This window comes from Alligator sinensis, unplaced genomic scaffold (genome assembly GCF_000455745.1).
Source record: "Alligator sinensis unplaced genomic scaffold, ASM45574v1 scaffold1200_1, whole genome shotgun sequence".
NCBI lineage: Eukaryota > Metazoa > Chordata > Crocodylia > Alligatoridae > Alligator > Alligator sinensis.
In genome coordinates, this window is record NW_005842772.1 from 108,419 (window position 1) to 135,473 (window position 27,055).

Sequence of the window (27,055 nt, forward strand, 5' to 3'; positions counted from 1 at the left end):
TCATTCAGCTAAAACCTGTGAAACACACTGGAGGGCTTTTTTTAATCTTGTTTGTGCCTTTTCCTTGCAGAAGGAGCTCTGCTACTTTTTGGGCTCGTCTTGCTTTCCGTAGCCCTGCTTAAAATTCTTTCCAGCTCTGTAAGAACTGGGATTAGCTGCTTTTCTTCTTTTACCAGCATTATGGAATGAGAGTTGGAGCTTGGCGTCGTGCCATTAGGTGAGGAGAGATTCAGAGCTCTGCAATAACATCAGTTTTGGAGCCCTCTAATATAGGCTGACTGATTTTGGATATGATGCATGGGAGGACGTTTTGCATGGTTTAGCAGCATACGATGCACTTGAGCGCTGTCTTTGACTCCTAAGCAGTGCTGCTCTCAGCGTGACTCCATAGCCCTGTATTTTTATAGAGGGTCAACTCTGCTAAAGTTGCCATTTCTGATTAACAAGGAGGCAGGTACTTTGTACCGCTGTAACATTTGTTTTCCTCTCATTCAGCACCGCAGCGGAAATCGGTGGGCTAGTCTGCTAGTCTTTCATGAATTGATGGTACAAGGGCTTTTTATAACCCGTGTGAATGCAGGTGATGTTTGTTTCTGACTTTCAAGGAGAATCTGTTGGGAGTGATCCAGAAAACATGTGCGTCTTGAAAGGGAACTCTGGCCCCTTGAAGCACTCGGGGAGGTTATCTTTGTAGGAGGGGTACAACCAAAATGAAGGCAGCAGGTTCGATTTAGGTGGGAAGTTAAACAGGTTTCAGAAACGGAAGTTCCAGGATTTGGTTCCATCATTTGTCAGACCGCACCGGATATCACAAGAGGGTAGATCAGCCGTTGTCTTGAGCTGAACCCTTGGAGGACAGGTATTAACTATGTTCCAGTTCCTCAGACCTGCAATATTAGCTTACTTTTATGTTCAGCGTCTTCCATCCTCACCAGCCTCCAGCTATGTATGGAAATACTAGGATCTGTTCACCAACCATGAAGATGCAACCAGCTCTGGGGAAGATTGCTGCAAGGACACAGCATCTCTTAGTAACACTACCCACAGTTTGATGCAGAACAGTTAGACAACACTGAATCAATGTTGCATTGTATGGGGAATCTAAGGAAGCAGAACTTAACTGCCTAATTGCGATATATCCAGGACATCAAGGATAACACCCTTTCTTCTCTTTCAAGTGGTGCCTAGGATGCTTTAATGGCTTGAAGTGGCCAGAATTTGGGGACTGACTCACCCAAAAGATGTCAATTCCTGTAAGGCAGAGCCCCCAAGCACCATGCGGAGTGACTGAATCAGTAGTGAGTCAGAAGGGAAGTCTGCCATCACTTCCTGCAGCTCCGCTCTGTTTTTCCTTGAAATTTTCTCAGCCAAGTGCGAAGCAAGCCAGAGCGTATTTGTCACGTAATGTCTTTGGCAATCACCGTGCAGGGTTATCCGGCTTTGGTGAATTAAAGCAAGCATTTTAAGCATGACTTTTGCTGAGTGTGCTGCTGCTTTCTGCAATATTTTGGGTAATGGAACTCATTTTACTTTCCCAAACTTAATTGGGTACATTGGGCAAAGTATTGAAAGGCTCCCCTGACATTTGAGCTAACTTCCAGGATAATATTTTATTCCGAGTCCGTTTGACCATGGTAGGAACTTCCTTTCTGTTTTCATCCCCTGTGCTCACAAGACATCTTTATGTAATGGCTTTCCTCTGTAACCCGTGATGCCACAGCTGTTTGTTTGAGACATCGTGTCTCAGTGCCACGGACTCGAGCGAGGATGGGGATGGTGGAGGACAGGGATAAGGAACATTCTGTTTACAGGCACATTTTCTTGGCAGTCGGCAGCTAGGAGCGAGGAAATGCAGAGCGTCTGTTACTAGTTAAGTGGAGATTTAGCAAACGAGGCTGGCTGTCTCCAAGTTAGCAGGGAAGTGGCAGGGGCTCATTAAAAGAGGGCTCAGAGCATTCCCTGCATCAGGCTCTTCTGAAGCGCGGTGCTGGTCCTGTTGCAGTCCCAGCCCTGCGTAGAGAAAAGCCGCAAGTGCTGGCTGTACCGGTTTCATTACAATGAATACCAAGCAGATCTCCAGTGAGGGGCCATGCTCCAGAATGGGTGATTCTCCCCCTAATCGAATGCAATCTGTTTTTATTCATTCGCTTGCCTTTGAGGTGGTGAAGGCACCGCTGAGACATCTGAAGTCCAAGCGTATTGATGTCTCACCTGTGGTGCATCGCTGGAAGTTCCCAAAGGAGAGCACGAAATAATAGCTGTGTAACGCACGCAGTTTGGGGAGAAGCCTCTCTGCGGCTGACCCCGAAAAGTGCGCTTTGCTTCCTGTTTTTTCAGAAACGGAAGCAAGTGCTTGACACAGTGACATTTTCTCCAGCTTCGCTCTCCTGACTGTCTGGGTGTGTGGGGGAGGCTTGCAGCTGGGAAGCAGCAAGTCATAATCAAAAGCTTGCTGCTTATGAGGCATCTGCCACAACGCCGTGCAAGAAAAGAGGCTGACGGATCCGTTTGCCTTGTGGCACGTGCGCTCTGCTGCCGGGCAAGAGTCTGCGGTTCAGTTCTTGGGCTCCTGGTGTGTAGCCTGGAGGGGACTGAGGCATGCTGACTAGGCAGCGCAGCCAGCCCCGTGGGGAAAGGAGCGCTTCTCACGCCGCCGTCTGCTGCCATCCTGTCTGATTTCTCTAACTCAGCAGGGCTAGGTCAGGTCGCTCTTTGGATGGGAGCCCTCCAAAGAGAGCTGTACAAAATAGTGTCGGTCAGTCACTAAACGTCCCTCTTCTTTCTGAGTAAGTAATGCCTGAGTGCCCAGCAGCCCCTGCACGTTGGAAAAGTCTGTTATGTTTTCTTTTCCAGGAGACAAATAGGCAGCCTTGGGCACTGCAGTTATAAAATCTAACGGCACTCTTTGTATGACGGGGGACACTAAATCCCGTCTCCAGTCTGATTCGGGTAAAAACATAGTGCCACCCTCCATTCCCCCCGCAGTTTCCAGCGGGGATACTATTTCTTCCCTGCTTTGTAGCGTGGCTGTGCACTGACCACACATTATTCCAGCAGTGTGTGTAGGAGATCCCTTGGCAGAGCTGCTGTATGATTTCAAGGCTTCTTTATGATGGATGGTATAAATGATCAGCCATGGAGCCTTTCCGTGAGAGCTGCCCTGTCTGATCATGGCTGCAGCAGGCGTCTCTGAAAGTGGAGTGTAAAACAGGGAGAGGATGCGGGGAGGTGGGAAGTCCCTAAGGCTCCAGCAGTGAGCATGGGGTCCCTCCACAACAAGGAGCCCAGCTCTCTGGGGTTCTTGCTCCTTGCTGGACCGTGGGGAATTGGTGGAAATACTTCCCTGTTTATTGGATGCACAAGTGGCACAACCGTGGAGAGGTCTGGAAAGGGTTCCTTCCCATCTCCCAAGGGAACCCCCCAACCCACAGCGCTGCTGCCCAGGGTGTTGCTGGAGCTGGGGTTTCAGCGTTAGGCTGTTGAGCCCCTCGGGGGTCTGGCTGCCTGTGGTTTGAGGCTGTTGGTAGACTTTCTCTGTAAGTGTAAGGGCCTTTCTCTTAAATCTGAGTTCATGTTCTGCTGGGACTGATGGCAAGTGCATCCCCCCCTCCCCTCCACGGGGGAGTCTCCTTAAAGCCACTGTTCCCTAATTACAATCGGAGATCACTCAGCTCATCTTCAGAAATGCTGGAGAAAAGGGGCTACTGCTGGAGAATTGTGCTGGTCATTTTTCCCCACTGACAATTACCTGGCCGGGGAGTAGTCTAGCTAGAGCAAACTGCAGATCTAACAGGACTTTGTATCTCCCCGTACCGGCTTTCTGAAACTCCGGTCCCTTTAATTGCTAGAGAAATTGAATTGGTGTTTTAAATTTTTAAAAATTGTATAACTAAGGTGTTTGATCTTGACACATTGCTCGTACTCTCTCCCCCTCCTGCTGTGCCAGATCTCTTCAGGGAAACCCAGCCAACACAGATCATTATTCTGCTAGCATATACTTACTCGGCTCTAGTGTCTTGCTCCTTCTCCCAAGGGACTGTGCTGGATGACTGTGAACCCTTTTTTCTCCCTTCTCTGTGTTGGGAAACTTGTCACTGTGACAGTTACAATACCACAGGCTTGACACCGTGACGATGGAAAACACTGCATAATCATGAGTGCGACAAATATTGAGAGCCCTGTTTGATTCTCGCTATGCCATGGAAAAGTTTTCCACCCAAACATCATTTTATAAGCAAAAACTCTAATATAGAAACCCTCTCCCTTATTCTTTGCACTGAGTCCTGTCATTAAATATTTAATTAGCATGATTTATTTTTCTTCTGTTCTCTGCAGGTTTTGCATGCAGAAGAGTGTCAGACTGGTGCCAGGAGTCACACTGGATTTAATAGAAAAGTAAGCAGGATTTTATGACATTAAAACCACTCTGATTTTCCTGATTTCCATTTTCTGTGTTGGTTTTGTGGGGAGGAGGAATTAGTTTAGCTGGCTGTCCTCGGAGGCCCTCTGTTTGCTTGCAGGCATGCACTTTGAGGCACTTCTGCAGCACAAGCCTCACTGGGGAGATGCTGAGTCCCCCTCACTTTCTGTGCTCCCCTTTTCCACATGGTTAGCCAGCATCCTGCATTCGGCCCTTGCTGGGCTCAGCTGACCCCCGTTGCCTTTCCTGTTTGGTGCAGGGGGCTGGACTCGATGATCTTCCAAGGTCCCTTCCAGCCTTGCAGACTATGCATCTGTGAATCCCCGTGCTGTTGTGGTCTGCCGTATTGCTTTACCACATGCTGGTGCAACGAGCAGTAATTTCCATAGCAAGAAACGTGGCCAGTGACTGGTTAGCAGGCAGCACTGTGGACAGTATGTGGAGTATTACACTTTCCCAAGTGCTTTGCTCGGCCCTTTCAGCTGGAAGTTCACTTTGGTCTCATTTTTGACACCGTCGTCCTGTGGTAGCCTGAGAACAGTGGTGATCCCAAATCTGGATCACAGTCACTTTTATGGCGGTTCAGTGTTGTCAAGGCCCACAGCTGTTCTGGGTGCACATTGCTAACATAAGAGAATTTATTAGAGGTGATTGACAGGGATGTTACATAAATGCTCATTGCCTTTCAGTAAGCATCAGCTTACGACTGACATAGCAAAGAGTGTCTGAAGTCAGGTGCACCTGTTAGGAAGGTGCATTGCTGGAAAACATGGGAGCTCAGAACTGGAGTCCCTGGGGCAGCAGTGGTCTGCTGCTTAGATGCTTTGGCAAAGGCGCGTGCAGGTCTGGCATAACAGAGAATACTGCAGGCCGGGAGAGCCGCATTGGCAGAGCTGTTGTAGGGGCCCAGCGCCGGAGCTCTGCAGGGGAGGTGTTCACAGCACTTGTCTAAGCGACAAGTGTTCCTAGCCACAGCTATCCTTCTCTTTTATGAGCTGTAGGATCTATTCAACACCCCAAGCTCTGACAAAACAAAGAAAGTAGAAAAAACAAAGCACGATTTTTTTCCCACTTCATCAGCACAGTGTTCTAATGTTCCTTCTGCCTGACAGTGCGGTTATATTTTGGTCCATAATGGCACTGATACCCATTATAATGTTTTCATCCAAGCAATATTTGACCATAACTGCAGGTTATTAGACAGCCCAAGACAAACTGATTAACAAAGTGAATTGTTCTTCAAAATCTCCAGTTAATATAAACCACCCAGGCCATAGAAAAGCTAAAATCCAAACTCATCCACTGCATTCTTTGTTTTCAGTAGGTTCTTATAGGACATTTATTTTGCCCACCTGGAAGGTACTAGATATTTGCATTCTTCGCGTGCGTACTTTCTGAAATCTGTGCCACATGGTTAGTATTTATACTAACTACTAACCCGCACTTTAAGAGGGATGTGGACAGCATCGAGAGGGTCCAGAGGAGGGCCACTCGCATGAACAAGGGACAGCAGGGCAGGTCCTACGAGGAAAGGTTACGGGACCTGAACCTGTTCAGCCTCTAGAAGAGAAGGCTGAGGGGGGATCTTGTGGCCTGCTATAAACTAGTCAGGGGGGATCAACAGGCGCTGGGGGAGTCCCTGTTCCCCCGGGCGCTGCCAGGAGCGACCAGGAATAACGGTCACAAGCTGGCAGAGGGAAGGTTTAAGTTGGACATCAGGAGGCGCTACTTCATGGTCAGGGTGGCTAGGGTCTGGAACCAGCTTCCAAGTGAGGTGGTGCAGGCTCCCACCCTGGGGGTTTTTAAGAGGAGGTTAGATGACCATCTTGCCAGGGTTGTTTGACCCCAGTACTCTTTCCTGCCATGGCAGGGGGTCGGACTAGATGATCTGCCCAGGTCCCTTCCGACCCTAGAAACTATGAAACTATTTCTGAACCTCCTCTTCTTAGGAGATTGTTGTGTACCCAAGTTAAATTACCTTGGAGCAATTAATAAAAGACCATTCAATTTCTGAAATGTTTGCCTTTAGAAGCACTCATTGTCAAGATTAATTAGAACAGGCCAGAGACTTATAAGTCTGGCATGTGCGTGTCCAGAGCCAATTATCCCCTTCACCTAATGAGGCAAAACCTGAAGAACTAGAGGGCATTCTCTCTGGACTGGCAGGGGTGGTATCGGGGTGTTCAAATAGTGCAGGTACAATAGCAGTATTTTCTGGTGTCCTTTCATGCTTTTCTTGAAGGCTTCTGCAGGGCACAGTGGTACACAGGTATCCTTCATGGCTCTGACTGCCAGAAGCAAATGATCTTTTACAGTAATGGTGATGAGGGTAGGATTGCATCAGCTAAAATTCCTGGTTCAGGTCTTGCCTCGGTAGAGCGCCTCCGTGTTAAATAACCCACCCAACTCGCCCTCTGATACGTTTTAAGCTGCACTTCCATGGCACTGCCTCTTCTGTTCATTGTACTTGAAGAAGCAGGTGGGTACGAGGCACACAAGCACCTTTTCAAGTGCTCAGCGTAAAGTCATGCTCACCCTACAAATTAGATCACTATGAAAATATGATTTTTCACATTTCCCCCCACCCCCCATCTCCAATTTCGATCAAAGGAGCCGAGCTGTAGTTTTATAAATCTTAGTTTTGAAAGCCAAAGTATAACTTACTATTAAAATCTGCTGGTTTCTGACTGTGCCGTGAGAGAAGGCCAAGGTAGCTAGATGGTGACTACCCTGGCTGGTGCTGGGCAGTGCACAGGCACAGATTGCAATGTGTCTCCTAAGATTGCTTCCTACGTGCCTAGTGCAGTGTCTAATTATATTAGGCATTCACTCACATGTTTGTAAGTGAGGATCCAGTCTCAACTGTTCACTAAAACTGATGGAACAAGGTACTCGGGTAGTGACAGATCACACAGAGAAACAGAGATATCTTTTCAGCTCACCATATGTGAGGATGCAGAACCAGGTCAGAGATCTGTTAGTTAAAGTAAATGTAAAAAAGTAAGAAAATGAATTCAGCACTTCTCTCCTCTTCAGAACTGTGTTACTTTGCAGTTTGGCACAGCTCGCTAGTTAGGGAACAGAGCTTTGTGGTTGGTTTTTTTAAATTACATCATTGTTGAACACAGCTGGGTTTTTTTCTTGTTTGCAGTACGCTTCATAGATTTTTATTGCAGTGTACTAAATTACACACTACACACATGGCAAACATGGTTATTTTGATTGCTCCAGCGTTTTCCATAAGGCATGAACTTCAAATGATAGCATTAGAAATCCAGGCCATTTAATAACTAGTGGCCTGGACAGAGTGAAAGTCGAAGGCAACAGCCTTGTAATGTATGAATAGTTGGAGGCGGCTCATGGATAGCTGTCTGGCTTTCTGATTACTGAAGGGTAAAGAGAACCTGCCTACCTCAGCAGAGCTACCAAAAGTTGCTGTTCAAATTATTTTCAGTAATGATGTGTCAGGCAGGCGGCAGCTAGACTTCCCCACTGGATGCTGTGTCCCGTGGCACTGCATGCCACTTGCCCTTGGTGAAAATGTGTGCATTTTGAGAAGAAAGCAGATCTGCATGGAGGTTAAACATGTTTCATCTAGACACACATGGTGCCTGCTAATACTGTTTTAGGGCTTGAGGGGAAAGCTGGGCTGTGAAGTTGAAAGTTGCTTAATAATAGAAAAGCATGTGGTGCCATGAGGTTTGTCCACTGATGCTGGGGGGGAAGGGGAAAGGATTTTGTCATCCTGAGCAGCCCTGGCTTTGCATTGCTGAACTGTGAAGCTGAGCCAAGAGGTTCTGTCTTAACAGTGATCTAATCCTCAGTACAAGTGGAGATTTCCTCAAAGCACTACGTAAGTGTATTTAAAGCATGACATACAACGTAAGTTCACTGTTAGGAATATTCCCTGGAAAAGGGTGTCTGCCTCTTCTGCATCAAGCACTAGCTTCCTACTCATTAAAGAAGTTAGAACAGAGAAATAACAAGCCCTGAAGGACCAATATCTGGTGTGAGACCTAAAAGCCTCCCATCCTACTGGAGTGAGTACACTTTAGACCTGTGATTCCCATCTTGTTGGACCTAAGACACCCCTCAGGCAATGCCAGCTCTTTCACTGTCACTTGTTTCTTGACTAGGAAATATAAAAGAAGAATTCTTCTGTTGCAAAGCACTCAGAAACACCATGGGAGGTCAGAGTGTGTTTAACACTGTGGATTACTGTTTGAAATCTCTGGGTTTATCTACCGAGTCCGTAGGGCTGTGCGAAATTTTGCCGGCTGTTTCGTTTTGACATTGTTTCGACTCATTTCGAGCTCAAAACAGCGAAATCGAAACGCAGGGTTTCAAAACGAGGCTGGTCAAAACATTTCGAAACTTTTGAAACCTTCTGAGTTTCGAAGGAGCCAGCAGCCAGGTGGTGGGAGACCGTGGAGAACCAGGGCTGTGCTCCCAGGCTCAGCCAGGCGGGGAATGCAGCCCTGGCTCTCCCCACTTCCCATGGCCAGGCTGCAGGAAGCCGATCCCAGCGCAGGGGAAGGCAATTGAGCCTGATTGCTCAGTTCTCTTCCCCAGCGTTGGGTAGGGGAACTGAGCGATCGGGCTCAGTCCCCTTCCCTAGCTCCTCGGTCCCAGGCGGCAGCACCCAGCTTCCCTTCCTCATCTGGCAGGCACATTAGGGGCCCGCAACCCCGGGAGGACTGGCACAGCCCCCGCAGCCCTCCCGGGATTGGGCCCCAACCTTCCTGCCAGATGAGAGAGGCAGTTTTGAGCTTCCCCTTTATAGCCTATGGGTGAAACGTTGAAACAGTTTGACTGTTTCGACAAAACAGAACAGCAGTTTCAAATTGAAACAGAATTTGAAACGAAACGCTGTTCTGTCGAAGCCTCAAAACGCAAGTCAAAACAGAACGGTGCCGTTTCGCACAGCCCTACTGTGTCAGTGTTTGCACACCCAGCAGTGCTTATATTGTGCAGCACCCTTGAAAGGATCTCATGGCACCTGAGTTGAGGATCACTGCCGTAGGCAGAGGCATATACTCCAAGAGCAGCCTAAAAGTGAAGACCCTTTGTTAAATGATGAAATGGCATTCAGGACTAGTGTGTAAAGGAACAACACGACCACTCTTTTGATGAATAAGAGAGAGGCTTTATTGACTACAACTACTCACTATTAAGTGAGCCGAAAGCAAAGCAAAGTCCAGCATATTTAGCTGTAAAAGTGGTAGTACCTCACCGATACAGGCAAAGAGGCGGTCTCAGTTTGTTGGCTTCTCAAGGCCTGGATCTGTTCAGCGGGTGATCAGGTGGGCGCAGCTGTTCTTTCTTGTCAGAAGGATTTCTCATTCCTGAAGCGTGCACTGTTAGCTGCTTCGTTCCTCCTTTTATACCCTTTCGCTCAGCATCTTCAAAGCATTCTCATAGTTGTGTAAATCAAGAGAGAAAGCCAAGGAATAATTAGCAGGAAAAGCCTGTTAATCAAACTGTTCATTTTCGGTTATCAGAAAGTCCCAAATCTGATTGAATTACCTTCCTCCGTAACAGGAGGTTATCGGTTCCTACTGAGTTGGAACACATCAAGAAGTTGATTAACAACCGGGAAAGACAAAGTTTTTGAGGCCTTGTCCTTGGAAGATCAAGGGAACCACTGAGGCAAAACAAGAGTCAATCCAGAGGAGACACCTCTCAAAACCCACATGGAGAATCTCTCTCCCTGTACAGAAACCTGAGTTAATTGCAAAGAAATAATTAATATATTAATCGAGGATAGACATTTCACGCAGACACGGAGCAGCCTGCTTAAAATCATCATAAATATCGTAAGATAAGCTGGAAGCGATGCCTCATTATTTCTTTTCAGGAGGCCCAGCCGCAAACAAACGTCCTTTTGCACTATGCAGCAGTCATCAATATTTTGTATTTTAACTTTTGTGAGTAGGCCCAGCTTAAGCTTCACAGTCATCACCCTCATGAAAACAGTTACAGCTCTTGTTTCTCCATCTCGGATATCAGACAGGCTCACGGGGAAGGAGGTGGCACTGTCTTGCCCTTCCTGGGGCTTGCATTGTAGACTAGCCTCTGCCTCCCCTCGCCTGGCTGGCACCAGCATCCTCATCTCATTTCCTTTTGTATATTTTGGCCTTTGAAGAAATGGTGTCTGGCTGATGCAGCTACTCCCCATCAGAGGTTGGCTGCTTGTACCTGCTACTGGAGGTGTGAAGCTGGCTTTTAATATCCGTAGAAGCACTAGCACCATGGTAGGTAAGCAGATAGGCAGTTACAGTCAGATGTTTTACCCTTGGAGTTGTGCTCTCCTTTTAAATCCAAAGCGTCAGCCCAAGACATTGCAAGCCTTGCCTTTGAAACCTTCACACGGGACGAGAATTAGAGTGAATCAGTAGTGTCTTCTCCCTCGCAGGTTTGCATTATGTTCAAAATTCACAGGCTAAGAATGGTTGATGCTCCAATCATCTGATTGCCTTTTGTCACTAGTAGCATCCCTCCGCAAGCTTTTCACACACCAGAGCTGGGGTTCAAAGCTGTTTCCTTTGAACATCGCTTCTGTTTTACTGCTAGCTGGGACACAGTATGTAAGGCTGCTAGATCACCTTAAAAATGTAGGCATCTCAGTGTGTTTTATGTCACTTATAGTGGAGGGGTGAAGTGGCCTAGAAGCGGCTTGGAATATTCTCCACATTGTAAAGTCATAAACTGACGGGGAGGGGAAGGGATTAATCATTAAGCTTGCCACCATTGACAAAATTGTCAGGGTCGCTGCCAAGTGGAGTTCCTGGATTCATTGTGTAATTGCTTGAGTGGCTTAAAACATCCTTTCTGCGGTCACCTTTTTTGCTGTTTCCAAGGGAAATGGGGTGCAGATGTCCTCGTCTGTCTCTTGCATTAAAACTGAGACTGGCTTCTCTACCGCTGGGATTTCAGATCCACTTGGGGCAACTTCATCTCTTCCCCTCACCAGTCTTTCTCATAGGTGTTGCTATAGCAGCATATTAAACAACAAAATATAGAGTCAGAGGATATTAAAATAGGGAAGTGTTGCCTGGGGAGGGGAGGGGAGGGGAAATCTGGCCTGTTTACCTGGTTGTTGGCTTTGTTGTCTAGTCTGAGCAAAATGCCAAATGCTGGAAATTGTGAAATAATGAGTTCTCCAAATCTTTATGTAACATCTAAAACAGTCTGTTATATAAAGATGATGTGGCTAAACAGATGTTATGAGAGTCCAACTAATATAAAAATATAACAGTAGATGGGAGTTGACATGACTTCAGTAGATTTATAATCATTCCAAAAATGAAGCATCTAAAGATAAACTAATTCATTTGTTTCAGCAAGCTGAACAGAAAATTGCATGAAATTAATAGCTGTCCATACAGTGGCTCATATTTGCAAATGCCCTGGATCGCAGCAACCTGTTTAAACAGTAGACAGAAAGTATAAGCAAACAATGGAGTTGGTAAAATCTTTTAGTCATTTCTTTCCAATTTTCTTAATTTAAAGATGTTAAAAAAACCTGGCAAGTCATGCAAAAAATAATTTAGCAGAAGCTATCCTGTCAAAACTTTCTGCTTGTTTAACATCAGAATCCAGACGATATATTGTTTAAGTATACGAGGACGAGAAGTAATCTTTTCAGTGACACGTATTGATTCATTATTAAATGGGAAAGGCAAATTTTCAATAATAATACAGAAAAGGCAAAAATGCCCAATCTAAATTTATTATTCTTTTTGGGGTAGAGGGAAACACGAAAAGATGTAATCCTATCATAATGCTGCGCATTTCATTGTAGCAGAAACTCAGAAGGGTATGAACAGCTCCTGAACGAATCGTTGAAAATCAGCAATTCTGGACAGCTGGTGCCCAAGAGTTTTAAAAGAGCTGGTCAGGCAGCTTTTGAATTATCACTATAGATTTCCAATAAGTTTGAAGCACGGTGGAAGTCCCAGAGGAGAGAGAGAAGGCAAATATTGTTCCAATATTTAAGAATGGAAAATGAGATGACCTGGGTAATTATAACATCAATTCCAGGGAAAATAATGGAAGTGTTGACATGTTGCTTGGTTCATCAGGAATTTACTGGCATGTGCATGGCATTGCACAAGACACAAAGATAATCCAAGACCAATGTGCTTGTAGTCCAGAAGAAAGAACCTAGTGGGGAATGAGGGGAGCGTGTCCCTTCCTGATTTGCTGCTGGATGTATTTCTTTGGGGGCATCCTTAAAGGAGTCGGTAGAGGCCACAGTCAAATCGAGCAAGGCGAGTATGGCAGAAGCAAATCTGCAGAGATGCAGGAGTAGCAGTATGTGTTTAGGGAAAAGGCCCCTGGGGTTGACTGAGACATGGGAGGACTAGCATGTGCACAGGGGTTTCCACAGTGGCAAACTGGGGAAGAGCCAGCTGTTTGAGGTGGAAAGGAGGGAAAGGAAAGGAGAGGATACCCCCGTTCTGAATTCCTTGCTGCTAAGTCAGCTGGCCTTTCTGAACCCCATTGACTTTGGTCTTGGATCTCTTAACTGATTCACATTTTATGCAGCCAGATGACAGCAAATATAATGCCTTTCTTTTTAGCTAACTAGGGATAGGCTTACCTGGAACAGATGAAAGTTGAATGCCTCCCCTGGCCAAGAAGCAGAGCAGTCGCTTGGCTTTTTTTGTCCTTTGTTCTGGGCACCAAACCGCAGTCCTGTATTGGACTGGACACCAGGAAGCTGCCTTTGCCCGGGATCGCGTTCGGTTCTTCACCACCCTGCGGAGAAAATTTGTGGAGCAAAATGTTTGTCCCATCCCCACACCCATGTTCTTGGTCCTTGCTGATAATGCCGTAATAGAAGTGTTTTTTAAAGGAGCTGTCTTCACAACAAGTGCTCTGAAAGCTGGTTCCTGAGGATATCAAATATTAAATCCTCCTCATCTTAATCTGCTACATATATCAATTATAGAGAACACATGTTTTTTATTATAGTCCCAAGACAAGCCTAGATAGGCGATGCAGGCAGCAAGTATATATTGTAATTTATAATTTAGCTGTCTTTAGTATTGGGGAAGGAGTTTGTTTCCTAATTAAGATGCAGAGTTTAGGAGTAAATTAGTCTGCACCTTCTTTGAAGAGCCCAGATTTCTAATTATCTAGGCTAACCCAGCGTCCTGATGAATAAGCATGTTGCTGCTTCTGCTGTGCATTTTATAATATAAATCCTTTGAGATGGAGCCAAAATAATCCCTGTTTTGGAAATAAAGATCTTTGCTGGAACTAAGCAACACAACTTAAAAACTTGTTAGGCTGTTGGGAAGGTCGCAGCGTTTCATCCAGCTGTGCCGCATGCCGGTGTCCAGCTCTTAGCAAGCAGAAGTCCCTGTCATCTGGTAACGGTTTAGTTTCCTGTTTGATGCAATTCAGCGGTCGCCATCATTTGGAATGACCCCAAACCCATCATACAAAGATGCATCTATACGTCTGGCACGAATCATACCCTCTTGCCACCAACGTTTTGCTACAAATCATAAAGATAGCACATTATGCAGAGGAAACCAGCACCTCGACTGGAAGGTGGTCCCTGCAGGTCAGGACTGAGTCATCTAAGCCGGAGCAGCGTGAGGAGGGAGCTGGCTGTGCTGCTGCCAACGCTGTAGCTGCTCTGGGAATAAAGACCCACGGCTCCGGCCTGTCAATCACGCACCTTTGAACCAGCATAAAATTCGTTTTACAAAAATTACTAGAAATAACAAGTGTGATACTAAAATTACCTTTGTTTCCATTATAACTATTATGGAGTGTGTCAGGCTGGAAATCTGTAATTTATTAGTGTCTGTCAGTCACTGATCAGATGAGTAATGATTCACTAGGAGCTAATTTAGAGATGAAGTGGGAAAACCAAAACCCCAAGAGGCTGCGCAGCAGAAAGAATGTGAGTAATTGGGGAAAATGTGGAAATCATGCTGTAATGTAACAAAATAACAAATCTCTTCAATGCCTGCCAGAGAACCTTAATTAATCAGAGTTGCCTTTAAAAGAATATATTGGAAGGGAGGCTGAAGGAGAGCAGTTGGCTAAGGCAGTAATTTTTTTCACCTCTGGAGATCCTAGTTCAAATTATGAACAGGCCAAGCACAAAAATAAGCTATTTGGCCCCTTCTTGGTTTTGGATGCATGCCGATTCTGCACAAACCACTTGTTTAGAGGGGGACATCTCCTCTGGAGTCTCTCAGGACTGGGCGGAAAGGGCAGGAGTGCCGGATCGAGACGTGAGTCGGTTGGCAGACGCGTGAGGTGGGAAAGCCAGGTGTCGTGCAGTCAGCATTAGGTTCACTAGCCCAGCTTGAAAATGAACCCGAATCCAGCTGAATGCGTTCCAAACTGCCTCCCAGCTTTCACGCCCACTCTGCTACCTCTCCGCAACCTACAGGTTCCCTTGGGGATCGTTCTCTGGAAGCCAGATGCTGGCACATCTGGGAGGAGAGTCCAAAGGTTGGACTTTTTAATGAGCTGTTTGAAACATTTGGGGTTCAGTTTTTCTCTTGTAGGCTCAGCTGATCCTGTCCCCAGGGATTTATAATGTGATGAGGCCCTTCTTCACTTTACTGGCCCTTGATTTTATATACTTTTTTTCTCCTGGCAATGACCGGGTGCTTCCTGGGGTAGCAGTATGTGCCAGCTGCGTGTCAGTAAGATGAAACAAAACTTCCTGCAACTTTCAGCTCTTTTAAAGGCTCCTTGTGGAGCTCTTCCTGTTGTCGGACCCAAACTCTTCCTACTACTCGGAGCTCTGTTCTCAGCTCCCTTTCTAGTCCTGGCTTGAAATCAAGGGGAATTGCTTTCATCACTTTTCTTTCCCAAGGGTTAGCATGCCTGGCAGGGTTTTGCAAGCTCCATCCTTCAGTCTCTTACCTTTGCAGAGCAGCCATTGAGGATGGCATTTTAGCTGAAAGACCCTTCCAGGTTTGGTAAGAACCTTATTGGCTTCATCCCGTGCTATTCTTTTAAGTGGTATCCCCAGCAAGCGTTAGTAATCCCTCCTATGCTGACCAAAGAAGTGTTATTGCTGTTGGACGCTCAGCAAAGGTGTGAAGTACAGGAGATGCTTAGCATGGTGGTTCTCCCGATGCTATCCAAGCCCACGAACTCTTCAGAGTGGTTCTGTACCATCACTCTTGCAGAAGGGTAAGGTGTGCCCTTATAGATATAAAGGCAATTATAGGCAAGTCCTGATACTTAACATTTAGCATCCTCATATTTTGCTGCTCTCCTTTGTCAAATCTTATATTAACTTGGTGAACAGAGACCCTGAGTATTCCTTAACACAAGCCCTTTCCTAAACTTGTATAGGAAAGGAGATTAGTTAGAGTACCCATTGTTTGGTGCCAGGTATACACCAATGATTTCCTTGCTGTAAGGGTCCTTTAATCTAAATAGCACGTCGTGCACCAATAAAAACAGTCCAAGGTGAATAGAAAAGCAGAGAGAGAAAAAATGGGAAAGTGCTGGGAAGAAATCCACTTGTTAGATAGTCCCTTCGGAGACTACAAACTTTGAACCAAAACCAGGCAGTCTGCAACCCCTGAGGTTCTTCTAGAAAACTTGATGAAAGGCTTCAAACTAAGGCTTTGTGTTTGGGGAATTAAGCTTTTTGGTAACCAAAAGATAATAGCTGTACATTGGCACTGTACTTATCTTTCAAACATGGTTCATCAATACTTGAGCTGAGGCAGGACTTCAGGCTTGTTTTGTGGGTGATAATCTGAAATGTTTTGTTTGGTAATAAATCACTGGTTTTATTGAATGGAGCACTTAGTTTTATCGCTATTGCTACAGAGAGTATGCTGCAAAAACCTATTGTGTGTGCGAGGTAAAGATCATACTCAACAAGATGGTTTTCATGGCAACCCTGGTTCGTTCCTTAATAAAGATAGATGCTAGGGCTGCAAACAAACACATGAAGTTTTGGAGCACTCCAGGATAAATACTGCTGGAATTGTACATGTTTTGTTGTACGTCTCAAGGGGCTGACCGCGGTTTCAGGCTTCAGGCAAACCAGCTAGGAATTTGTCTGCTGCATTTTGGCTTCAGTAGTCTGCGATAGCGTGGGAAATGCTGCCCTTCGTCCACTGAATCACTGAAACGTCTTTCTAGCGGAGTGGCCACAATACAAGGTTGTGACGCTTGCCTGTCTTGTGGCCCTTCCCCTTGCTTATACCCTAACGAGCGCGGGTAACACGGGAGCCCCACAGGACCCACTGCACCGAGTGGTTTGAGCCCTGCAAAGACACCTCCTCCATCTTCTGCTTCCTCCGCTCTTAAGCGTAGGCTGGCCCTGGATGAGACTCCTGACAGCCGTAGAGAGCAGCAGGAGTTCAGCTGAGGGTCCAACAGGACACAACTCCTAGGTTCAGGGAAACATCCCAGCTCTGGAGCTGCCCCCTCAGTAGTTATGCAACCATCAGAGAATATTAATTATAACATCTCATTTCCTCGACACTCTGTATTACAACGCACCTCTCCATGTCATGATTCTCCATACATTGTATGTCCAGAAGCAAAGGTAATGAGGAGGAGCTGCTGCTCGACTGAAGGGGAGCCTGGCTTTCTTGAAGTACACATTTCTATTGTAATTAAAGTGATTCATAGGGTTTTTGCTAAATTCCTGACAAGGACGTTGACAGTTATACCTGGCATAAGCTGTTTAGTGACCCTGACATTTTGTAGTCCTTACTTTTCACAATAGACTGCAGTGATTTAGGGCTTCGCAAAGGCGACTGTCAGGGATAGTTGATGGAAGAAGCAATTGAAACACTAGAGATGTTAAATTGCAGCTAACAGCTGAGAGCTGAGACAGCTTGGCCTTTTTTCCTTCTTTTTTTTTTTTGCTCAGATTTACAAATGAAGACTTCTGGTACCCACTGTCAAGGTTTTCTGATGGTTGTGAAAGCATAATATGAACGACACCATGAGAAGCAAAATCAGGAAGGCAGCGAAACCCCACATGGGAAAAACACAGTATGGAGCTCTGCTGCCTTGTTTGTCTTAGTGACCACGTATCCAAAAATGTAAAAGGCTCTTACAGGATTATGGGCAGAAGGCAGCCTTAAAAAGAGCATGTTGCACAAGCTGATACCCTGAATCTCCTTTTATATTTTTATCTGAAATACAATTTAGATGCTCAGGTCTGAAGCAGATCTGCTTATACAGCGGAACGCTGCAATAATAAATAAAATTAAAGTTAACTTATTTCTTAAGGGGCATGGAAATTACACCATTTAATATAAGCAATCAGTTTTTCATTTCATCTTAAACATGGTGAGAAAGCAAATAAGAGGGAGCTTTCCTTTTCCTTTTTGTCCTTTTATTACAGGGTTTTTTTTCGTTCTGGTACTAGGATGTGGCTCCCAGAAGTAATGGCTGCTATCACTGAATTTCCACTCTGGGGTGATGGACTCCCTAGGATTGGATGCTGAGGTAGTCATTTGATTATAGGCTGATTAATTAGCCACTGATTAAGTATTCCTGTGATTGAATTGATCTTTGCACACACCTGAGAGTGAAGATACTGTCCTCCAACCTCTAGATTTAAACCTTGATTTCCAGATATAGATTCTTGGGAGTGACTATCATCGGGTAGCAGCTGGTTAAAACCTCTTTCCTCAGGTCCTTCATGGTGTCGCGTAGGCAGCACGAGCGGTCTGCTCCTTGTTGCTGTTACAACCTCAGCGAGAAGCAAAGACTGCTGATTTATTGTTTTTCACTCTAAGATGTTAATTTGTCCCAACATTATTGACCCCCTGTGTTAATGTGCAGAATCAGCGTCCAGGTCAATGCCCCCTTTCAGCTGCAAACCCTGGTAGGCGACCCTGCGGGTACTGGCATGTCCGTTTGAGCACGGCTGTGCCTGCCTGCCCCTGCTCCCCTTCTGCTCCAGTAAATAACACCGAGCGCTTTCACGTCGCACACAGGTCTTCCACGCACAAGGTCAAGCCTTAATCGATCTTCACAACACTGGTGTGAACTACAGAAGTATTACTCTTCCCACTTTACATGTGGGGAAGCCAAGGTACTCAGAGAAGCAACCTGCCCACAGCCTCCTACCACTTAGGATTATTGGTGGGTGGGGGCTATACTCTGTCGCCTCTCAAAGACGGTCGTTCTTTTGCATAAAACTTACCATCAGTCTTACCGAGGTTTCCAGCACTGTCACTGTGCAGGATGAGTGCCTGTCCCGGTAGGGTTTGTATTGGTTTTTTTTAAAGCAAATGCATTTTAAAATCCAAAATGAAATGCATCCCCTACTAAGGAGCACTGTTTCCAGTGGCGCGCCTTTTAGCATCCAAAATGAAAGGCCGCCGTACTCCTCAAGAGCATTTGGGGAGCGGCTGCTGGGAGCAATGGTTGTTTCAGCCTGTCGTTCACAGCTAAGCCCACCAGAAGAAATGTACCCCCTGAGCATCTTCTGGGTGATAAAGAGACTGGAGTAGGAAACTCCTCCTAGCAGTCGTCCCACCTGCTTCCTGTGGTAGGAAATCCTGAATTCTGCATTGATAGGAGTGCAGAAATGCTGCTCAGCGCTAGTATTTTGGGGCACCTACACGCGATTCACAAGATCAACCGAGAGGTTTCAAATAGGAACCCGCAGGGTCGCACGCATTCTGCCCTGTTTGCTCTTTCTTAGTTTGTGCAACAATTGCCTTGCTGTTTTTTGTAGTAAAAAAACCCAAGTGAAAGCGGAGCTGGCATTTTCTGCGGGGGCCTTTGGTACCTGCCCAAAAGGTGTCACATTCTCAATTGCTAGTCATGGGGTGCTAACGCAGTGATTATAGCTCAGCGTATTTAAATTGGTAGGATCGGGGCCTACGTTTCAGAGAGGTGTATCGGAGATGGGATACGACTGTGGTTGACAGGGGTTTTGCTAAACCAGTCACACAGTTGCTCACTTCCCATGTACATGGTCCTTGGGAGCTCTAGCAAAATTTGTTGCTAACTATAAAAATGAAGAATAAGACCGCAAATATTATTGATATTCTTGACATCCAGAAATAAGAAGCTAAAACAGGTCCCTGGTTAGTGCACACAGACCTAATCATTCCATAATCAAAATCTCTTTACTGTTTGTGCTAAATCAAACACTGCAGTTCAGTTCAATTGTCATTATTTCAGTGGAAAATGAATGTTGAACTATATAGTTCTTTAGGTTCAATATTTTTCAGATATTTGCATTTAGGATGTCTAAGCTGTAATTTAGAAAGAAAAGAACCCCTATCCCTTTTTGGAGGAGGAAGAACTCGGCTGTAGTTCAAGTGAAAAAGGACGTAATTACCAGAGATGCAAGCAATGCCGGGCGGGGAGCCTTTAAGAAAGTTGTGCGAACAATGGAGATTAACAAAATAATAAGCTCTAAAGAGCATCTTTGCGTGGTGTCTAATTGGTCCCTTCCGGAGTTGGTCGCAACGATTCCCGTGCCGTAAGAGTAGGACTCTCCATAAAGAGATTTATGTGGAAAAGCAAAGCACTTGGCAATGTCGCTTTTAGAGGAAAAACGCCAAGGTTTCTCTCTCTGTCTATTTATTACACACCCAGAAGAAACGCTGTGACACATTTTAGTTTAACGGAGTAAAGCTGGATTGTTACCACTCCATTCACACGTCTCGTTGGGCGGGCTGCACATTTCCAGAGCGTGTGATCGTGGCTGATCTCTGGTTCAGTCGCAGTTGAGCAGAGCTGTGCTGGCAGGGTGCCAGGTCGTGCTCGCTCTGAGCCGAGTTTGGGCACTAAGAGAAGAGTTCAGAACTGATGCGAATGGGCTCGGTCGCTGCTGATGAGAAGCGGAGTAGTGCCGGAAAGGGAGTTTAAGATGGAATTAGTCTGAAGCGATGGATGGATGGATCCAGTTGGTCGTGGAAGGCCAAAGAGCAGTCCACAGCCACATGTCTTTTAACAAGGGCTCCATCCTGAAGGGACTTTGGGTCCCAGCACGTGTGGTTTGGGCTCATGTGGATCGCATCCACAGTTTCTGTCTCCCGTGTTGAAAATGAACAAGTACAACGCACGTTCTGTTTAATTTCCAGCTCTCAGACGCACGGCGTGTTGTTGGTTCAGCTCTCGAATGGAGCGAGTTGGAGTATTCCTGAAGCCGAGAGTCGCCCTGCCCAAGCTCTGGTTAGAAATAATAAGGGTCTGTTTGCTGGCGTGGGGAAGAGACCTGTCCCTTATGTCTCCTTCAGACATAAAACACACATCAAGATAATACTCTTCTGCACATAGCCCGTTCCTACTGATTGGTATCCACAAGTGAACAGCTGCATCTGGCCTCCTGAAAAAGCTTTTCGATTAAAATCTGTATCTCTGCGGAGTGCAGAATAAGTCTGTTGTTCAATTTGTGTGCTGAGGTTGGCTACAGTAAGAGAGGGTTATTGTTATTTTCCTTCATTGAATAAGTTTGTGTTAGGCAGCTGCCCTCGGGGTATTCATTCTCAGATTCATAAATTTGGAGGCCAGAAGCAATCACTAGGTTATCTGTTCTGACCTCTTCTATATTTGAGGCCCCCTAAGTACCCCCATGTTGAGCTGAATAGCTTGTGCTTGGCTAAAAGCTTATTTCCTGTAGAGGGATTTTGACTTCATCTCAAACATCAAAAGATAAGGAAACCACAACCCCCCTTGTTAACGTGCATGTAGCATTAATTGCTCTTGTTAGAAATAACGCAACTTGTAACTTGAACTTTTCTGGCGTTCTCTTCCCTTCGTTGAGTTTTTATGTTTCTTTGGTAGCGTAAGGAGCATCGAGGGCTTGTTTTCTCTCCGTGAAGACAGCGATCAAGTCACTTCTTGCTCTTCGTACCAAGCTAAACAGATTGGGTCTGCCATTTCAGGGCAGTTTTTTCTGCCCTTTACTCATTTTTTGTTTCTTTTTCTTCTGCACAGCCGTCAAATTTTCAACAGTCCTGTTAAAAGGTAGACACTGGACCTGGACACAGTATTTCAGTTTGTCTCACCAAAGCCATGTGTCGAGGCGAGATCACCTCCTTTCACTAGGAAACGAATATTCAGCATAGACCAAAGCGAGGGCTAAACTGAAAAATATCCCTTCAGCCCTGTATTTGGCTTAACAACTATGATAAAACTCCTATTCTGGCAGAAGAGACTTAAAAGACTGCAGACTGTATTAGACATTTCAGAGGCAGTACACACAGTACAGCTGCCATAATCTCTTGTGAATCAGCTGTAAATTATTGGCCGCTTTGTCGACTGTTCAGCTGACCCCGGGCGACTCTTGTTTTGCTTTCTTGAAAGAGGGTCTCTGCGTGCGCAGATTCCAGCTCCGCATCGATTTCTTATAGCCCAGCGCTAACCTTTGAGAAGCTCGGCCTGTGCGGCTCCCCAAGCCTCCCGAGACGCAAGCGATGGAAGTAATAGATCACTGCTGGGAAAGCTGCCATCGTAGGAATTGATCAGTGTCACCTTTTTCTTTCCTTTCAAAAAATGAAATAAAAGTGGAAATGGCACTTGTTGGCATTTGGAGTGTGACACCACGACTTCAGTAGACTCCCTCTGCGTACTGCTGACAAGATCTTCCTGTTTGTGCATGTGGCGGTCCACTTCCCATCCCAAACCTGGCGTTATGTGCGGATGTGAGCACTAACCACGGGAACTGAGGCCGCCAGCTAATAACTGCTGCTTATCGTCTCCCTTCACATAGTATTAGCCTTCTCCTGACACTTCACAAGAAAGAGATTTACTCTCTTCCAAGAATATTAAACACCGTGGCCAGAAAATTCTTTTAATGGATGTTTTCCTTGGTAAGCAAATAGCAAGTGGATATGGGTGGAAACAGGGTGAGTAAGATGATTCAGGTGCTCGTACACCGCACCTTGCACCAGTCGGTGCCGTCTGAGGCTGGATTTGTATTTACTGGGGGCAGACAGACTCCTGAAAGACAGCAAAGTTCAAATACAGCCAAAGTGGTGGTCAAGTGCAGCACCTCGGGTTGCGGTGCGGTTTTGTGTGCGACTCTACGGCTCTACGATGCAAGCGTTTGGCAGCAGCCTGATGGCTTACTGGCTGAAAGATAGGCCTCAAGGTGACCTTTGCAGTTAGTCTGAGAATGTAAAACAGGAGACGTTTTTTAGACAAAGTCTTGTTGCTCTTCAAATGCGATGTAAATGAAGAGTGCACGTCTCACAGATTCACAGAAGTTTTGCTCCTGGTTCTCTATCACGGTCAGGTCTTTGTAGGGCACGAGTATTAATCCTACACATCCATCTTGCACCGCTGCTGGCTTCCAAGATGGGCACATTCCTGAGAGAGCCTTTGGTTGTAGGATCAGTCTGGGGTTGAAATAAGAAGCCACTGAATGGATGTAAATGTTTTACCTGGTTCCTTGATTACACTGATTAACTTTTCACCTAGATGCCATGTTGGCAGCAGGATGCTGTAGTGATTGAGATATGAAGATAGATGACCATCCTCCTATTCGTTTGGGGCAGATTTTCAAAGAGCTTCACAAGGGAAGTTTCCTTCATATACTTGAAGGAAACTTCTGTCTCAGGCATGCACATACTCCCTGCAATGTACTAAAACAGTAGCCTGGCTTGAATAATGAGCATCTCCCTAGGTCTTACTTCTCCATGGACAGACAATGCCTTTCTAATTAGTGTACAGCAGCGGGGAGCAATAAAGTATGCCTGTTACCCTCGTAAACCTGTACCAGTCGGGGCTGCGTGTTCCAGCGCAGGGCACACTTACTTCTGATTGTCGCTGACTGCAGAGTTCAGCCTTCTGCGGGAATGGAAATCCATCCCGGTGCACAGAGAGCCGTGAGACGTTCCTACCCAGAGACTGCTTGGAGCGTGAGCACAACGTTTGTGTTATTAATCATATCTATTATTGCATACACTTCAACAAAAGAATTAGGGAGTGGATAAAACGAAAGGAGACAAGCAGGTTTGATAGGAAATGGTGGAGGGTACCCCGCAGAACCTAGCACCTATCCCTTCCATGCTTTCCAAGATACCTTTCCCTCAGCTCAACTCATTGTTTCTTATCCTGGCTTGTGGCCCTTCATCAAAAATGCAGAGGACACAAGCAGATCCAGATGACATTGCTCTTTTGGTGGGAATGAAGTTTCCTTGTGATTGCATTGACCTCTACTTAAAATCATAGACAATGAGGGCTGGAAGTGACTTTAGGTGGTCACATCTAGTGCAACCCCCTGCTCCAAGCAGGACCAGCCCCAACTCCATCATCCCAGCCAAGGCTTTGCCTGCTCAGGTCTTCAAAACCTCCAAGGGTGGAGAGTCCACCACTTGTCTTTGGTAACCTGTTCCAGTGCTTTACTACCCTTCTCATGAGAAAGTTCTTCCTAATCTCCAACCTCAACCTCCCTTGCTGCAACTGGAGCCCATTGCTCCTTGTCCTGTCACCTGCCACCACTGAGACCAGTCCAGCTGCATCCTCTTTGCAGCCCCCCTTCAGATAGTTGAAGGTTGCTATTAAATCACTTGTTTAGTGATAGCATTTCATATTTATTCTATCACTTTCATAGAGACAGAAGAGAAACTCACAGGATGGTGACTTTTGGGATCATTCTTTCTTTGAAAACCTGAACTGTTTTGTTTTTCATCCACTCTTCCAGTGTCTCCCCAGGTACCAGGAGCTGTAGGAGTTTCTACCAGTACAGCTGTGCCAGTGAGGGTCCTGAAGCGGTGTGATTCGTGACTGACATTGCTGTGCTAGCAGAAGCTCCTAGTACACCCAGTAATATTGGTAGAGCTGGACTTTTATCAGTATAGCGCATTTTGTTTGATGGTGGTGGCTCGACTCTAGCAGTATGAAGCACCGCTTTTCCACTGAAGATGCATCCACACTGACAGTGCTTTGCCAGTAGTGTATACCAGTATTCCTGCCCTGAGGAGATGCTCCTAGAGTAGGCATGGCTTTGAGTTTTCCAAATACTGAGTGGACCTGCAAGTCTGTTAGCTGTCTCTCTCACTGTTCTTGCACATGCGGCCCCCAGACTATCTGATCGGCATATTTTGATTTATACAGCACACTGGTGTCTGCTCTTGAGCCATCATTTTACTTTTCACCCTATTATTTTTCTGGTTGAAGAAGTTCAGTCTCAGCCATTTGAGCCCTCAGTCAGTTCAAGTCCCCAGAAGACAGAACACAGCCAGCTGGGGGAAGGAGCCCAGAATAAAATGCGGGGAAACTAACAGGTGGAGGAAGATGTCCACGTTCCAGCGGACATTGTGCAGAGTCCACTTGTTTCAAGAGCAAATACCAGGACGCTTCCAAGGTGGTAAAGTGACCAAACATCTTCTGTTAAGAAAATAAAAGCTACATTATGGTGTCTCTTGTGGCCCTTGGAATGCGCTTCATGTTACACATATATTTAATGGTGCCATATGTAATGAAAGTGTCTCTTCTAGGATTCCTGGAAGACTGAATGACAGGAGAACTCCCCTGGGAGAACTGAATTGGATCTTCACAGCGATCACAGACACCATTGCATGGAACGTCCTGCCCAGAGGTAGGACCGTCTGGCAGTTAAGCCATGTTTCGTTAGAGACCAGTGCAGCCTTCTCAGAACAAAGAGGGCAGGGGAGCAAGGGGGATGTAGTCTCCTGTAATCCCTCTAATTGTTGTGGTGCGAGTGTGAAGTGAAAGCCAAAAGCATAGCATGATGTCTTGACTGATCATTGCGTTGTCTTTCTGCAGATCTCTTCCAGAAGCTCTTCAGGCAGGACCTGCTGGTAGCAAGCTTATTCCGCAACTTCCTGTTGGCAGAAAGGATCATGAGGTCTTACAACTGTACCCCGGTCAGCAGCCCACGTCTACCTCCCACCTACATGCATGCAATGTGGTAAGTCCCTTCTGGGGGTTAACTCTTGCCTAGAGGTCTCACCCTGATTTCAGGAGCTGCAGGCAGGCAAGGTTGTTACCATCTGACTCTCTACAGCCTAATCAGGATGGAAGGCACATGGCAGCTTAGTACCCGTCTCCAAATATATTTCTCCTCTATGTGTGTGGTAGCATATTAATACAATCCAGATGTCATTCCATAATGCAGAAATCTCATTTCAGCCTCGCAGTATTTCAGTCCAAATAGAAAAACAGTGGGGCGTCAGCTACCCTTGTTTTTCCAACGCAAAGCTCATCCCCACTAGCTGTACTGGGGAGAACTGGCATGGCTGGGGTTAAGAAAAGAATTCTTTTGACTTTTACAATGGAAAGGAAAGAGAGATGAGATTTGCCACAGAGTTCATTTCCCATCACCCTGCTTCTTTATAGATGATTAATGGAAATGCAAATGACAGAGTTATTATGGAAAGCTTCTTAAATGCATTCCTGACTAACAAACAAATGCTCGGTGAATACAAAAAACCCTCCTTGTGATTCTTAGTCTAGTTTAATTAAGGCTAGAATAGTACAAAGCTTGGCTAAGTAATACCTGATAGGGTCAAGCTAGCACAGTTCCTGTAAGAGAAAAAGGATGCCTCTGTATTCTGCTGAAAAGCTAATAAAGGTAGAGAGAAAGGTAATGGAGGGGGCTTAATTTGCCTGGATTTTGAAAAAGCTTTTGAAAAGGTTCCTCTACAAGACTGTGGAGAAAAATGAAGTTAGATAAAGGTGCAAAATCATGTCATGGAGAAGCTGGTGGAGGCAGCAGTAAGCAGAAGTCGTGCTGCATGACTTTCTAAGGAATGCAGCGAGGTTAATAGTGAAGTGTCCTGGGGTACAGTGCTGGGACTGTGATTTAATACATTCATTAATCATTTTGGAGCAGGAGGTAGACAGTGATTAGATTAGAAGGTTACTGATAATACAAAGTTGCTCCCATTAATAAAAGCATAGTGAGATTATAAGAAATTTCGGATGGATTGAAAAGCATTGAGAAGCTGGGTGGCCTGGGTACATAGCCCAAAGCTGCTTGTGCGTGCTTTGAAATGGTAGGAACTTTGAAGAAAAAAGATTATAGCCATTGTACATATGTGCTGAAACAGGAGGTAAGATGTCTGCATTGCAGGGGCAGAAGATGTGGCAGACTGCACTAAGTAAACTCTCCCCCAGGTAGTGGTGTGCGGTTGTGGCATTGTCTGAAGGACAGAGAGAACCTGGAAGCCTCCTGAGAAGGACAGTGCATATGGCAGATGGGCAGAAATTACACACAGTTAAATAATCTAGAGACTTTGCACCATACTTATCACTAGGGCATCTGGGCACCTGTACAACAGGTCGTCTATAACTTGCTTACTGCGGCAGGCAGCATCGCTCTGCTTTGCGCCTGCTACCTCCCAAAGCAGGGGCAGCCTAACTGTGTTGGGGCAGTGCTCTCCCTGGGCTAGGGAACTCTGCTGAGAAGCACTGCCAATCATGCCCCCCTGCAGCACCTTGCTAGAGCAGCTGCCTTGCTTCTGGTTCAGGGGGAGCAGCATGGTCCTGCCGGGGGTTGTTCTTCCACGTTCTCTCTTGCGCACTGCACTTTGCATATAAGCATGCTGTCATGGGACTGTCTGTGCTGGTGCATGCAGTGGGTGTTTCCTTTGAGGACTCAGTGTTACACAAAAAACAAATCACAAGGCTCCATTTGCTGGCAGAAGTGCAGCCGGTTTTATTGACCTGTAGAGCACCAAC

The 27,055-nt window shown here is 45.9% G+C and overlaps 1 protein-coding gene across 1 annotated transcript in view; it reads left to right on the plus strand.

Moving 5' to 3' along the window:
* RPTOR (regulatory associated protein of MTOR complex 1) overlaps positions 1–27,055 on the plus strand; it is a gene marked incomplete at its 5' end in the record, with an annotated part of 215,924 nt that overhangs the window by 91,941 nt on the left and 96,928 nt on the right. The window contains 3 exons of the mRNA XM_025216909.1: positions 4,336–4,395; positions 24,850–24,950; positions 25,139–25,283. Of these exons, the coding sequence (XP_025072694.1) occupies positions 4,336–4,395; positions 24,850–24,950; positions 25,139–25,283 (306 nt within the window). The remainder of the gene's footprint in view (positions 1–4,335; positions 4,396–24,849; positions 24,951–25,138; positions 25,284–27,055) is intronic.